Source organism: Cryptomeria japonica, chromosome 5 (genome assembly GCF_030272615.1).
Source record: "Cryptomeria japonica chromosome 5, Sugi_1.0, whole genome shotgun sequence".
In the NCBI taxonomy this organism is placed as follows: Eukaryota; Viridiplantae; Streptophyta; class Pinopsida; order Cupressales; family Cupressaceae; genus Cryptomeria; species Cryptomeria japonica.
In genome coordinates, this window is record NC_081409.1 from 847,013,473 (window position 1) to 847,028,227 (window position 14,755).

Genomic DNA, 14,755 nt, shown 5'->3' on the forward strand with positions numbered 1-14,755 from the left:
AAGCACCTTGCATAGCTTGAGAGCACAACTATCAATTCTCTAGCCAACGAACAAAGAGCAATCAACCTGCGAGCATTGGGGGGAACAAGACCTTTTATCTAGTTGTCTGCCAAGTCAGCAGACCAGTGCAACAATTGACAGTGTGGAGCAGCGGGGTGGAAAGGGGCCAAGCCTTGAGCATTGAACTCACAACCTCCATTGAAGGAGGCTTGCAGTAGTACCGCTACACTATGGGGTGAACCCCGAAAGTGATGAAAAGTTACATCTTTAGATTTTTTCTATATTTTTATAGTCAATTCTATAAGTCTATATGTGTAAGAGCTTCTGAATTTGATTATGTGAGCTTTTTTGCATCAATGTTTCAGATCACACTTTGTGATCCATCATCAAGATGATTGTAGAGAGCACAAGGAGAAAATCAGATATACTAATGGATTGTGGAAATCTACTGATATTAATTCTATAAATAAATATAATAGAATGATGCTTTATGGAGTCTTTTAATACATAATGGTTTTCTTCATGCATAGATTGTGAAATGTGTTGAATTTGCACATATTTCAATTCTGATTTTATTTCTTATATTTATTTGTGATAATTAGTAATCTACTATCTAATTTGTAACAAACACACTTCAACTCTTTGTACAATGCCTTTGTCTAATAAGTTAGGTTCAATTTTTTGACAGTTAGTTATTTGTTAGATCTATGAGATTCCCAGAGTCCATTACGATGATTATAATTAATTTATGAATTCAATTGTGTGAAACTTTTACATCAATATTTCCAAACACATTCACCGTGAATTGAATTAACCTTAAAAATATGAATATATAATTAGAAAAAATGTATCATAATCTCTAAATACGGCCGGCCAACGGCCATCAAATTTCAGTTTGGTGACCGACCTACCCAATGAGCCTTTTTCCCCTAATTTTTTAACCATTTTTTTTAATCTTTTAGCGCTAGAATTACTTCTCTTTTTCTCTGCATTTAAACGAGAAATAGAAATGACTGTTGCGAATGGCTAAGGTTCTAAGATTTTAAGCTTTCCAGCGGCAGAAGTATCGAGGAGACACAAACGTTCAACGGGAAATAATTGAGTTAGCCCAGCCGAAGCAGAGTTACTGGTCTCTATATAGGTAGCCGTTTATTATTGAATTCCGTGGGTTTCCTTCTGCTGCGCCGGCGTATTTGGTTTTTCTGTTATATATTGCTACCGGGGATTCCTTTAGGCTGTAGTACTTGCAATTTTGAAAATGATGGTTGCTGGTTCAATGCATTCTTTGGAGTTGCGGTACATGTCTTTCAAAGAGGGCGTTCCACAACCTAACTTAAAAGGTATGCTTGCGCAAATTTCCATATAATATTGCTTTCCGTCACTTTTATTCTCTTGCTTTTTTTAAATCTTAATGAGATATTCTAGTTTTTAAATAAAATTCCACTGGGCATTTTACACCAAAATTGTCATGAACCTTCTTTGCGCGTAGAAATATGCGGCTTCCTTCTAAGAATTACACCAATAGAGCATGGCTGCACATTTTAAGGCATGCCAGAGCAATCATTTCTTCTTCACTATTTAAACCTCTATTTGCTTTAGCAATTATCTAGCCTTTTGTTATATGTGGGTTCTTACAAGGGATGAATTTCTATTTTAGGCTCCATTTTAAAGTTTGGTTAGCTAGATCATGCACCCTGAGCAGTTACCTTAGCTATGCCTTTGTCCTTGATGGGCTTCTTGTGTTCTGACTCATGGGTTATCTTCTCCAATCTAAGACTCTTTCCTTCTCTTTCGAATCTGGTCGTTTTGGATGCATTTCTAGCTTGTTTAGAGCTGCCACATATGCCTTGATGTCTTTTCTCATGGACTATACCGTAACTTACAATTTGTCAAAACCTTTACTATCGCTTGGTTTACTATTTTCCTACAGGCTCATACTTCTTGGTACCACTTTTGTAATGACCTCTATCAATTTGCACCCACTTTTTTTTACTTTAACCCCATGAGCATTTTGTCAAACAATATGCATGCATGTATAAATGTGACTTTTCTGTGAGTAGTTTTCTGATTTTACAATGTAGTTTGTTTGTTGCTGATCTGAGTTATAAATATAGTGGATGAACAGATATATTGATTGGAAATCCAATTACTCGTTCATGAGATAAACCAAATGATACATGGAATTGATAACAGAGTTCTCCAAGGTATTAACTTCAAATAGAAGTGACTTACGCACACAATAACAAATGGTGATGATGTAAATATTATTGATTAAGTTGATGATTACAAAAGGAGATGAAAGCTCCTTAGAAAGGGATTACAAGATGATCTTTCCATAGGGGAAACGATCGAGAATAGAAACACGAAAGGCAGAAAGGACAGTTCCTAAAACTAACTAAAAACGAAAGACATAAACATAAGTTTTCAAATACTAATTAAATGACTTAAATGACCATAATAAATATAACTATATTACTCTAGTACTGTCCCTTAATGGTCATTCCACTAACTACCCTATAAAAGACTAGACAAAATCTGCAGGTCATTTGGCCATGAATGCATAGAAGGCTGCCCCCTTCTCCTCAAAACACTCATGGCGACCCTGCTGTAGCTTTTATGCTGTCATGGAAGGTAAGATTTGCTGCCAGAAGGTGCACACGATATGTAGCAGAAGCCACGGCAAACCCAGTTAAATACACACCTATTCTCAATGACAAAGGAAGTGCTGCGCAGGCTGTTCTGGAACTCACAATCACAATGGGAAGCAAACAACTTTATTTAGCAGCCCTTTCCCTTATCTTTTACCACAATGATTAATCTTCTCCGAGATTGTTTTTGTCCTCAAGAAGGCTGAGATGAACCAAGTTCAATTCCATAGAACCGCAAGGGTTTCACTAGAAGAAATAGAATAATCTGCGTAATGCAAATGAGCTCCCTGATTTGCCTTATATACTTTTCCTGCCAAACTTTCTGGAAAACACAATTTAAAATTTACCTTTTTAATTAAAACTCCATTTTGGCTCCAAAAGACCTTTTAGTAGAGTAATGATAATATTTGATTCGCAAGGTCCCAATATTATGCGTCCATGATTTAAAACTATTTTTTCTCTTTCCAACGAGCTATATATTGAGGTGCCCTATAAATTATTTTGGCTAGTAAAATAATTATATTAAAGCCAATATTACACTCAAGTTGTGGAAACTGTTAAAAAACATCAGAATTAAAATCTGATTGCATTGGAGTGATACCGATGATGAATAATGAGAGTTGGGCCCAAGTGACTTACAATAAATAGACGCTCTCTCTAAGAATCTTGGAGAACACACTATAGGTTGGAAATCACTTTTGAAAGTGTCATAATTGTCCTCTAGAGTCCTAGACCATTTGAGCTCATTGCCAACATCAAACATCCCCTTTGGCATGATTGATGGTCACCAAGAAAGCTAAAGCTAACTTTAATGCTAAAGTGACCAAAACTGGGAACAATACAACTTCCTTGTGGAAATCTCTGATTTCAGGGGGCTACAGGTCCTGTATTTTGGAATAGACGATGTCATATAACAACACAAATAGCAGTCCACCAAGGTAAGAAGAATGCTCTAATAGCAACAGGATCTGTAATCCCCTAGGTTGTATGGTGAATTTATTAAGTAGACTTTCAAACATTATTCTACTTCAAAAAAGAACAGCCTGCTGTATTACTAGCCATAATTTAAAATATAGAATTAAACTGAAATCAACATTAAGGAATACATGTATTTTAAGAGATAGGAACACCATATTCTTCCCAGAAATGAGGCTGCATAGGATAACCTGCTTTGAGTGGACCATCCTTTAATTCTGGTTGAAGTCAGAAACATGCTAAATGACATGGTTGCCATTTTGCGCAAAAGATCATAGTGGTAACAAATTCTCTGGTGAGTGTAATGTCCCCTTTTGGGATTTCCCTAAATCTTGCCTTAGATTACTATTCTCAATTGATAAGGGAGGGTTAGAGAGAGCGTTCCTTTATCTTCTTAAAGGGAAAACAGTTTGCCGGTCCCTTTATTGTTTTCTGTTCTGCTAAAATATTCTCCCTTTTGATTCTTATTTCATTTAGATCAGAGTGTAGATCGAACTTCTGTATATATCTGCATATTAATCTATTTGTATGTGTTTTCTATCTGCATATTAATCTATTTGTATGTGTTTTCTATCTGCATATTAATCTATTTGTATGTGTTTTCTATCTGCATAAGGAATTCACTGGTAATCATACCCAGATGCTGTTTTAAGCAATCAGTCAATTTCGGTGTGGCTTTCTGAAGGTATCTTTAAGTTTGATCCGCCTGTGATGTTGATGTAATTCTGAGTGCATTCTATTTCTTTCCAGTTGATTCATGTATTATGGATTAAGTATGACTGTCATACATATTGCAGTCTATATTAATATTACTACTGAATTCTGCATAAGAACATTATCAGGCCTCATATATTAAGCATACATGTTAAGCACATCCCCAACCAAGAACAAAGATGTTACTGCCCATAACTTAATAACAGTTCTGATTTGATCTGATCGATGGTGATCTCCTTGGATGCTTGGATTCCTTTCCTTTATATCTCTCAATGTGAGGGAGGGGTCACACCTCTTCACCATGTATGCCCTTTGGCAAGAGGCACACCCTTTCACCATCAGCACCCTTTGAAAGAGTGCAACTCTTAATTATTTCTGCCTTTTTGAAAGGGACACAACCTTTCACAATCAGATCTGCACCTCTGATTCCCAAATTATCCCCCTCAAATGAGGTTCTCTTCTCCCTTTTATATCTCATGTTTGAGGGAGTCACAACTTTTCATTTCATGTCTTTGACCATTTGTTAACTTAATTAAAATTTAATTATATTCTTTTATACTTTAATTTTAATTTTACTATTATCATTTACCATTAAATTGTATTTCAGAGTGGGGACATTACAGTGAGAGAGTTAAATATGCTTTGCTGCTGTGAAATGCTCATTACAATGTTATCCTACATTGCTGCGTGCACTTGTGTTCATTTAGTTCCTCAAATTCATCTATTCATGCTTGAATTTGATGTCCCTTCATGCACCAAGGGCAACCAAAGGTATTGGAGTCAAAGAGCACCATCTATTTGTCTGTGAATGTGGAAGAGCATCATTTTCTGATTGCCAGCCTTAAAGTTGTGATGTTCTGATTGCTTTATAATATATATATTTTTATTTATAAATTCATGGGGATCATATCCAAAGTTTAATTTTTCAGAAGGCGATGGGAGAGATCTGTCGCTTTCTGTAATGTCCCTTTTCTGTAACTACCCTATTTTTTGTCCTGAAAACTGATTTTCTTCTTGATGTTCTTTGATGTTCAGTCCTGGGGCTGACTGAACTGCTTTCCTAGATTTTCGATCTAGTTACTTGCTTACATCACAAATGGATGAGAATACCATTTACTGCAATTAATAATGATTTCTGATTCTGATCTGATTGCTGGTGTGAGGTCATTGGATGCTTTTGATTTCTTCCTTGATTGTTGCTTGGTCAAATGTTTAGATCATCCCTCTAGGCTTTCCTATAATTCTGATTTAGGTTTGTTCCTAAATCTGCTTTTAATGCCTCAGATATTTTCTTTCTATCCCTGTTCATCTTTCTTGGATTGCTCCTTTATACCACTCACATACCTCTTCATTAAAAGAAGTGACACTCTAAGAAGGGTTGGCCTTAATGAAAACATAATTAATTTATTACTAAATCTTCTCATAGAGGCACGTCCTGGATAGGGTCGTGTTGATGTGTGTTTTATGCACATAACATTTCAGAATAAAATACCAAAGGTAATTTACCCTCTCTTGAACAAAATCACCTCAGATGCTAAGATTGAGATCAACTAAAATGATTCCAAGGTTTCTGCATGTCAGGTCTTGACGAGTGGGTAACTCAATGGTCGATGTGAATTGCTGTGTTCGCTTGGGGACTTACGCAAATGTTTGGATTATCATGAAGATGTAGAATAGGTGTGCTGACAACTTAAGATTTATCAATATGGCTCTGGATTTACTTCTTACTAAAAAATGGGCAAAAGGAATAGGGTTTAGGAAATCTATTCTAGGCCTAGGAATGTAGGAAATGGTGAACAAATCTAGTGGAATCAAACTAGGCATAGTCTCACAAACAGATATTGACACAAGCCTAGTGCAATCGTCTAAGGTATACTTAAAGATTTTCAGACTATCACCATCCAAGTTGATGCTTGTCAAGGGACGCGTAATAGTTGAAGTTAAGCTTACTTAAATTTCCAGTTGACCACATAAGGCGCACTTACCAGCGACAAGAGGCTAGTGGTATGGATTAGGGATTCCACACAAATAAATTCAGCAAATCTTTCACTCAATCTAACATACATGAAAATAAATTCTAATCTAAAATTCTAATCTAACTTGGAGGAATTGAGAACCATGAATGCAAACACAACACTTGAAGAGCAAAATCACCAACAATTGAACAATGATTATGATTCAAATAGCTGCAGCATATACCAACAGTTCTACAAAAAATTTTCCTTACAAATGAGAGACAAGGAGGCATATATAGAGTCTCTTACAAAATGGATGGCCCAGATTGATCCAAGATCAACGACCGAGAGCATGCCAACAAAACCCTAGAATTGCCCTAATTAGGGTTTACATAAAAAATGGCGCCACCTACATATGGCCCAATAAAAAGATACCTAGTCATCAAATAGGGAATCTTCTAGAAGATTCCTCCCTGCATCTCCCTCTCTCCTAACATACTCCAAGAATCTAGCCAATACTGAATCTAATTCCTCCATGGAAATGCTAGGCAAGGTATCCTGCTGTAAATCAATCACGTCTAGTGAATCCGAGCAAGCATCCAAAGTGTTCTCCCAATCTGGCATGAGCTTCTGCGAACTATAAACATGAATCAACAAAGAGACCAAGTCATCTATCTGACTCTTCTTCAAAGAGTCCAACTGGCAAAAATACATAAACTTCATCTTGTCTCTTAATTCGGTTAAGTGTAAACCACTTGCATCACTAACATCAACACCCAATAATTCCTTAATCGAGGAGAGGATCTTCATCTGAATGTCCCGAATCAATCCCTCCATCTACATACAACTCGACTGGGCGTTCTCATAAGTTGATCTCTTCACGTCTAATGAACAATACCAGCCATGGAAATCGTATTTGCCCCCACTGTGCACATTGTTCTCGCTGACCAAGGTGGAATTAGGAATCCTCTTCAAAGCCTGGAGGCATGGAATAGTCTTCTCTTGAATAGGTCGAAATTCTTCCCAAACTCCCTCCAAATACTGGATTCTAAATGCGAGCCCTATTGTCCTATCATATGCATGGACAAACTGAGTAAGTAAATCATCTACCTGCTTTCTTGTATTCTCAATCCACTTTTCCACCTCCGAGAGTGTATCTCTCGTTGCCTCATAGTGTGAATGTATTCCATGGTCAACCGCAATAGGGGAAATAAGGGTGGGATTTTCACGCCTTATCCCTGCAATATACTCTCTAAGTTTGATATTCTCTTCTCTGTACCTTTCTTTCTCCTCAATTTCTCTGTCTAACCTGGCATCGATTGCCTTGAGGTTTTCACCAACCTCCTGAAATTCTTGCTTTCTGGATGTATAACCAAGGGCAACTGAAGTGATCTGGAAATCCATAGGAGTAGCAATTCTGCTGTCACGCCTGCAATAGGAACAACAATCTGCGAAATCCGCATTCTTGTCTCATCTCTAGCTATGTGCGACAAAATTTCCGCTCTCTTGGGTTCCTTCTCCTTAGCACTCCTAGCTAGGTAGTCATCAATGTCGTCAATAGTCTGTACTTCTATTATTTGTTTACTTTTCTCCATACTTCTCATCAACCATTCAGGAATAGCGGCCATCTCCATACTATCATCGAGACACATTTCTCGATCAAGTCCTCTAAATGCCGAGATAACATCATCATCATCATCATTAGGATTGTTCCTGGTCTAATCGTATACCTCATTTCCCAAACTAACTTCCAAAAGGACAGTAGGGGATCCCAACTGATCATCATTCTCATTTGGAGGTGCAGATGTCGCTGTGGCATGTAACTCCTAAATATTCCCTGGTAGTATCACTATGTTGGAACACTGCTTGGTCTCCTTGTTCTGTTCTGTTACTTCAATCACTTTGATTGATGAGACACTGAGAGGTGGTGAATGAATGATAGGTGGAGGAATTATAGTTTTCTGTTTCTTCTTCACCTCCTCAATCTTCTTCCCTCTGGCCTTGACTTCTCCTGGCGTGTTCTTCCTTCTCTTGGGAGGTTGACTCTCTCCGTCTGCATGAATCCTGACATCACTGATAGTCCTCTGATCATCCTCGGAAGTAGACTCTTCCGGCTTCATCCTTTCATAAGTGAAGGGAACACCCATATCAACTAACTTATTCATTTGTTTATCTACCCATGCACGGGAGAAACTCAAGACCTCTCTCATCAATACATTCAGGTCAATCTCTTCTGACTCCGACCAATTTGGCAATAAGATTGCCTTCTTCATTTCACTCTCATACTGTGGATGCGTATGATCTTTGTTATCTAACACTTGATCAGGAATGAGGAAAAGTCCACACTTCCTCATGAAATCCACTGACATTTTGGACCACATTCTTCTCTTCACTGCTTGCTCGTCCATCAGGTTGGCCCAATAATCTTCTATGTCAACTTTGTGGATGAACTTCTCTCCCCTGATCCTTCCAACTTTCTTATCTAGATCAAATCTTTCTCTTTTTTTATATGTAGCAAATCGATAGAATGCAAGCTCCTCACTCGCAGTGCTAGCAGCTATGGCAGATTGGCAAACCTCTGATGTCTTCCCAACTAAAATAGGGAATGTCATGCCTGTCCTATGCTTCTCTCTTTGAATGACATCGAACTCTAGAAGCTGTCTCACCACTTCCAACAAGTTCATTCTGTCGGTCGGATATCTAGGAAGTCTGTAGGGTTCAGATTGAAACCCATGAATCCTAAGGTACGTGAAAGTGGGAAACTGAATATACCATGATCCATATTTCTCTATTAGCTCTGTTGCCTCTTTGGACAATCTTCTGTGGATTCCGCCTTGCAGCATCCGCGTGATGTACATAGTGAATGCATCATTCACTCTCTTATAGTCTTCAATTTTGTACATGCTCAGCTGGGGGTAGCATTCATGACTCCTGAATTGTCCTTGCCCATTCCCGACTTCACCCTTGCATATCAATCCTCTGTATGAAATAAACCATGCAAGCAAGTATACCAGGTAAGAAGTCATGGCAAATGACTTGGACCGCTCTACATTCCTCAGCTGAAAGTCTAGATTGTCACTTATAATCGTAGACCAATTTACTAATGTTCCTCTAAGACAATCCTGGATGAAATAGAACATCCATCCATCGAATATTGCTCCCTGTGGCATCCCCATCACTCTGTTGAGTAGGAATATTAAGTCGCTATACTCCTTTGAAGTCTATGCACATGAGTGTCTTGGGAGCCTTGGAATGATGAGACCTAGGCTCAATCATCCACTCTTTGTTTATTATATTTTTGTAGGCACCCATCTTCTTCGTGTATCTTTCTGTATATTCATCTTTGGTCGCATCCTTCATATCTGTTCCGCGTGGAATTCCGAACACCTCAGCAATAACATCCTCATCAAGGTAGGCAATAACAACGCCCTTAGGAGTTTTGATCATTCGCGTGAGCGGATCCTAACATCGTGCACACTCCAGGATAAGCTCACTGCACTGTATGGACTGTGGAAATCCAGCGGCATGAAAAATACCACTCTTCATAATGTTCGCATATGCTGTGGAAGGAACCTGATTTCCGACTCCGAACATCCACTGTCGCATCTGGTGTAAGTCTAGGAAATGCATGTTTGTAGCTGTGATCTCCTTCCATCTTGATGAAATCTTGAGCTCTGGATAGAATGTTGTCTCTAGCATCTTCAGTAGTTCTTTCCTTTCCTTAAATCCGGACTTCGACATCGTTTGTACGAAGCTTGAAGTTAGACTTAGGAAAATAAATAATGTTATTGATAAAATTCCCGACTTTTTAAAGATGTTAAGCTAATTAGAGCATAAAGTCAGGAGAATAATTCATACTCTTTGTAGATTTTGACAATTAGATTCAAAGTGTGACAACACTAGGGCATGAAAACCCTCTATAAAATTCATTAACACCTCCTTATGCCTAGAAATTATGCAAACTAAAATGCAAAGGAGTATACCGGATCAACAATGACTAAGGAAAGGTGTGAAAGGTTGTGTTTTCACACAAGGTAGGTCTGAAGACACCTTCCGCAGTCAACAATGGACGTCACAAATCTGAAGACAACCTGCAACTAATAAATTAACTTCAAAAAACATGTTGCAATCTTTCAAAAATATGCAAACTTGATAAAAATCAGTCTTGATGATGAAAATAATTAATTTTGGAAACATAGTTATGGCTGGTAAAAGATAAATTTCTGAGGACAAGCAGCCATTAACACAGTTGCAGACTTTAAGACAGCCTTCTAATGGTCTGAAAATGATTCCAAAATGCCCCCAAAATGTCTCCAAATGTAAATCTCTAAAGTTGCAGCTGGCTGGGCAATGAAGGTTAAGTCTGAAAATTGAATGTATAGCCAACAATAGAGGTCTAAATCTGAAGCAAACTCAGATCTGAAGCAAATGACAGCAAGTAGGGAGGCAAAGGTGGCATCAAACATGCATGGAATTCACCAAAGTAAGCTCCCAGTACTTGCAAAATAAAAATCGAACTTTTCCAGCTATAGCGCCATTTTTGAAAATTCTAAAAATGTCTTCAATGTAGCTCGAATCTGCAACAATGGAGGCCTGGAACAGCTCGCCACAATGGAGACTAAAATCGCCAAAGCTCTCAAACACTAAAATCACCAAAGCACTCAAACACTAAAATCGCCATCCTCAACAAAAATCGCCAAACTTGGGAAAATCGAAAATCTGGAAATGATCTTCAATGGCAGCAATGGAAATGACTACTAAGCTGGAAATAATGGAGGAGGAAAGAAATCCTCAATCCAACACTTCACTTCAGCACTTTGCCAAAATTCGCCAATAAGAGAGAAAAATCGCCTTTCATGGAGACACCTGACAGATTTAATAATAAAATATTGCTGGAGACTCCTCTCTTATACTTGTTTTTGCCTCACACTTTCACCACACAAGCAATGTGGGATAAAACACTTGCTTATATACTTGTTTGGCAAAATTAACTTGCTTCTAGAAGGGTAAAAACATTAAATGCTTATTGCAAGTTATTTAATTTTGTTTTTAAAATTTTAAATAATTGTCAATCATCGTTTTAAAAACAATTCAAAATGGGGCTCACTTATTAAATATTTCAATTTTAAGTCAAAATTGAGCCTCCAAGGGAAAATCGACTTTAGTTGGGATTAAAAAATCCCTTTAAAATCACTTAAAATGTCAAAATAATCCCCATAAAGGAAAATCGATCTTAGCTTGGATAAAAATCCATACAAAATTTCATCAAAATGCATACAAAACAGGCCAGGGGAAAATCGATGGCAATTTGGACAAGGAATCCACACTCCAAATTCACTTTGTTTGCAAAAAACACTCCCTGGTGGAATATCGACCTCAGTCTGGATGAAAATCCGGACTCAAAACTCATCAAAATGCTCTCAGGGGAAAATCGACTTGGGTATGGATTGAGAGTCTGCACAAAAATCCGCATTAACTTGTCACAAAACAGCCTGGTGGAAAATCAACCCAGGCATGGAATCATCCTTAACATTGTCCGCACTCCTGGTGGAAAATCGATGGCAGTCTGGAAAAATCCCGACACTTAGACAAATTTTAGCACTTCCAGGGGAAAATCGATATGGGTATAGATAAACAGTGGTGGAAAATCATAGCTAGTATGGATTTTAGGGGAAACCCATGTGTAGTGTGGATTTTGAGTGGGGGAAAAGGGTGGGTAGTCTGGAATATGAGGGGAAAAACACCTCTAGCATGGAACTTGACCTTCTAACCCTTGAAATATGGATTTCCCTTAGGTATATGGCATTTTAACCACTCAAAATCGCTTAGAACCTTCAAAATTAGACTGGACTTGGGCAAATTTTCCAAAAAATTGAGCGAAACACTAGGAAATTATTGGGTTAAAGTGCGAAATCAACTTAAATAATATCTTAAGAGTGAGAAAACAACTCCAAAAGGTCTAGGAATACCTTGGCACTTTAAAATCACTGATGCATGTGTTTAAAAACACGTTAATGCTCAAAAAGGTCAACACTTAGACAAAATTTAGGATCATTAAAATATCAATGTTACAACTTGATCCTATAACCTCAAAAACCCTAAACGGCATTAGGCATGATCAAAACTCCGAGACTCCGGCACGAGAAACACAAAATTGCCCACTAAGCAGCCAAAACCCTAACCTAACAACATGGAAAGCAGGAAAAGAGGGGGTCCCCGTTAGCAATGGGGCGATGTGTGAAAAGGTCACAACAGGTCGTCACCTTTCCTAGCTCTTAAATTATCCACTCGGCCCTCTATTTTTATTTATTATTATTATTCTTATGCCTTTATTCTTGGTCAGCCCTATCTATCAAGTTGCCTAGGGTTTATGTGTGAGGTCGGATCCTCATGAGTTTTTATTAATTTATTGCCTGAATTTTATTTATTAATGCTGCGATTTGACTTATAGGGCAGGGGCATGACAGTCTGCCCTTCCCAAGATTGCTTGTCCTAGAGCAATGATGGTTTTAACCAAACTGTTTCAATGTGGGGGTCTCTAAACTAACCCTAAGAGATTTGTCTTCCTTATTTAATTTGGTTGACCCTGTTACGCAAATGAGACAATGGTAATTGCTTGTTTATTAATGAGGAATGAGAAACAATTTATAGGCAATTACATTGCAAGGGTTTCTAAAAGAAACTACCGAACAACAAAAAACAAAAAATAGAAACATTCTATTCAAACTAAGCTGGCAGAATCTAAACTAATTTAATACAATATTGATCATTAACTATATAGATATTATTCTAACACCCTCCCTTAATGGTCAATCTGTCAAGTACACCAAGTTGCCCCTTAAATTTGACAAACCTATCTGGGCTCAGAGACTTGGCGAGAATATTTGCAGTCTAATCCTTTGTCGGAACATACTGCAGCTGAATTGATCTGCCTTCTACTAGCTTGCGGATGTAGTGACAATGAAGGTCAACATGCTTGGTATGTTCATGGAAGACTGGATTTTTGGCCAATTCGAGCATCCCTCGATTATCAGTGTACAAGGGAGAAGGACCTGCTTGAGTCATTTGCATGTCAAAAAGCATCCTTCGAAGCCAAATTGCTTCACAAGCTGCTTTAATTGTTCCTTGATATTCTGTTTCAGTCGAGGAAAGAGCCACTGCCTGTTACTTCTTGCTGGTCCATGTGACAACACCTGTACCCAAACTGAATACATACCCAAAATTGGATTTTCTATCATCCATTGAACCTGCCCAATCTAAGTCTGTATAACCAATCAGCTTTGGATCCTTGCACCTGCTATATAGAATGTCAAAATCTGAAGTGCCCTTCACTTATTGTAGCACACGCTTCACTTCAACCCAATGCATAGATTTTGGGGTTGTCATGAAGCGAGAAATGTAGCTCACGACAAAACTGAGATCAGGTCTAGTGGTAGTGAGGTAGATGAAGCTGCCTACTAGTTGCCTGAATGTTGGTTCATCCACCATAGGTGAATCATACTTGGCTAACAACTTTAGCCCTTTCTCCATAGGTGTGGAAGCAGGTTTACAATCCTACATCTGAAATTTGTCAAGTAGACTTCTAGCATACCTAGACTGTGAGATAAAAATACTGGCACCGGTTTGCCAAACCTCAACACCTAAGCAGTAATGGAGAAGCCCCAAATCTGTCATGTTAAAAGCTTGGCACAAATCCTGTTTGCTTGCTGCAATCAAATTTGCTGAACTGCTAGTAATGATTAAGTCATCAACATAGACAACAAGGAAAAATAATATCATCACTAGAGTGTTTGACATACAAATTAGTGTCAGAGGGACTATGTTGAAAACCATGATCAACTAGGTACTAATCAATCTTGATGTACCAAGCCTGAGGAGCTTGTTTCGGGCCATAGAGTGCTTTCACCAATCTACATACTTGATGTTCTTTACCAACAACTTTGAAACCAAGAGGCTGTGTCATATAGACTTCTTCTTGCAACTCATCGTTGAGGAAGGCACTCTTTACATCCATTTGATGGAGTTTCCATCCAATCTGAGTTGCAATTGCAAGAAGAAGACGAATTGTGCTCATCTTGGTAGTAGGAGAAAAAAATCTCCTTATAGTCAATGCCCTCCCGTTGCGTGAATCCTCGAGCTACCAACTGTTGTGACCTAATCACACATCACCCCATCCCAGATAGGGACCCCCCTAGCTTTTGCCCCTTTTGGTCGTTTGGTCTTGTTTTTTTGTGTGTTTTGGTAGCAATCTCTTCAATCTCTCCACTTTGCGGATGTTCGGGGGTCAGTTAGAGTCGATCTGCTTCTCTGTCGAGTAAGTTCTATGAAGTCTAGGGCTTGTTTTGCCCCTTTTTATGGTTTCTGCCTTCTGTCCTAGATTTTAGGGATTTCTGTTAGGGTTTTGGGAAAACTGAAGATACAACTGGAATTAGGACCCTTCAAGGAACCTCCCAGTAAAATTTG

The 14,755-nt window shown here is 38.3% G+C and overlaps 1 protein-coding gene across 2 annotated transcripts in view; it reads left to right on the forward strand.

The window, feature by feature from the left end:
• The first annotated feature begins 960 nt into the window (after positions 1–960).
• LOC131064068 (probable inactive ATP-dependent zinc metalloprotease FTSHI 1, chloroplastic) overlaps positions 961–14,755 on the forward strand; it is a 163,938-nt gene continuing 150,143 nt past the window's right edge. The window contains exons 1-2 of one of the 2 annotated variants that reach the window (XM_057998097.2): positions 962–1,340; positions 4,240–4,308. Coding sequence is in view for 1 of the 2 variants with exons in the window: in XM_057998094.2 (XP_057854077.2) it covers positions 1,259–1,340 (82 nt within the window). In the remaining variant the exon portion in view is untranslated. Of the gene's footprint in view, positions 1,341–4,239; positions 4,309–14,755 lie in introns of both variants that reach the window. The other variant, XM_057998094.2, reaches the window with a different exon arrangement.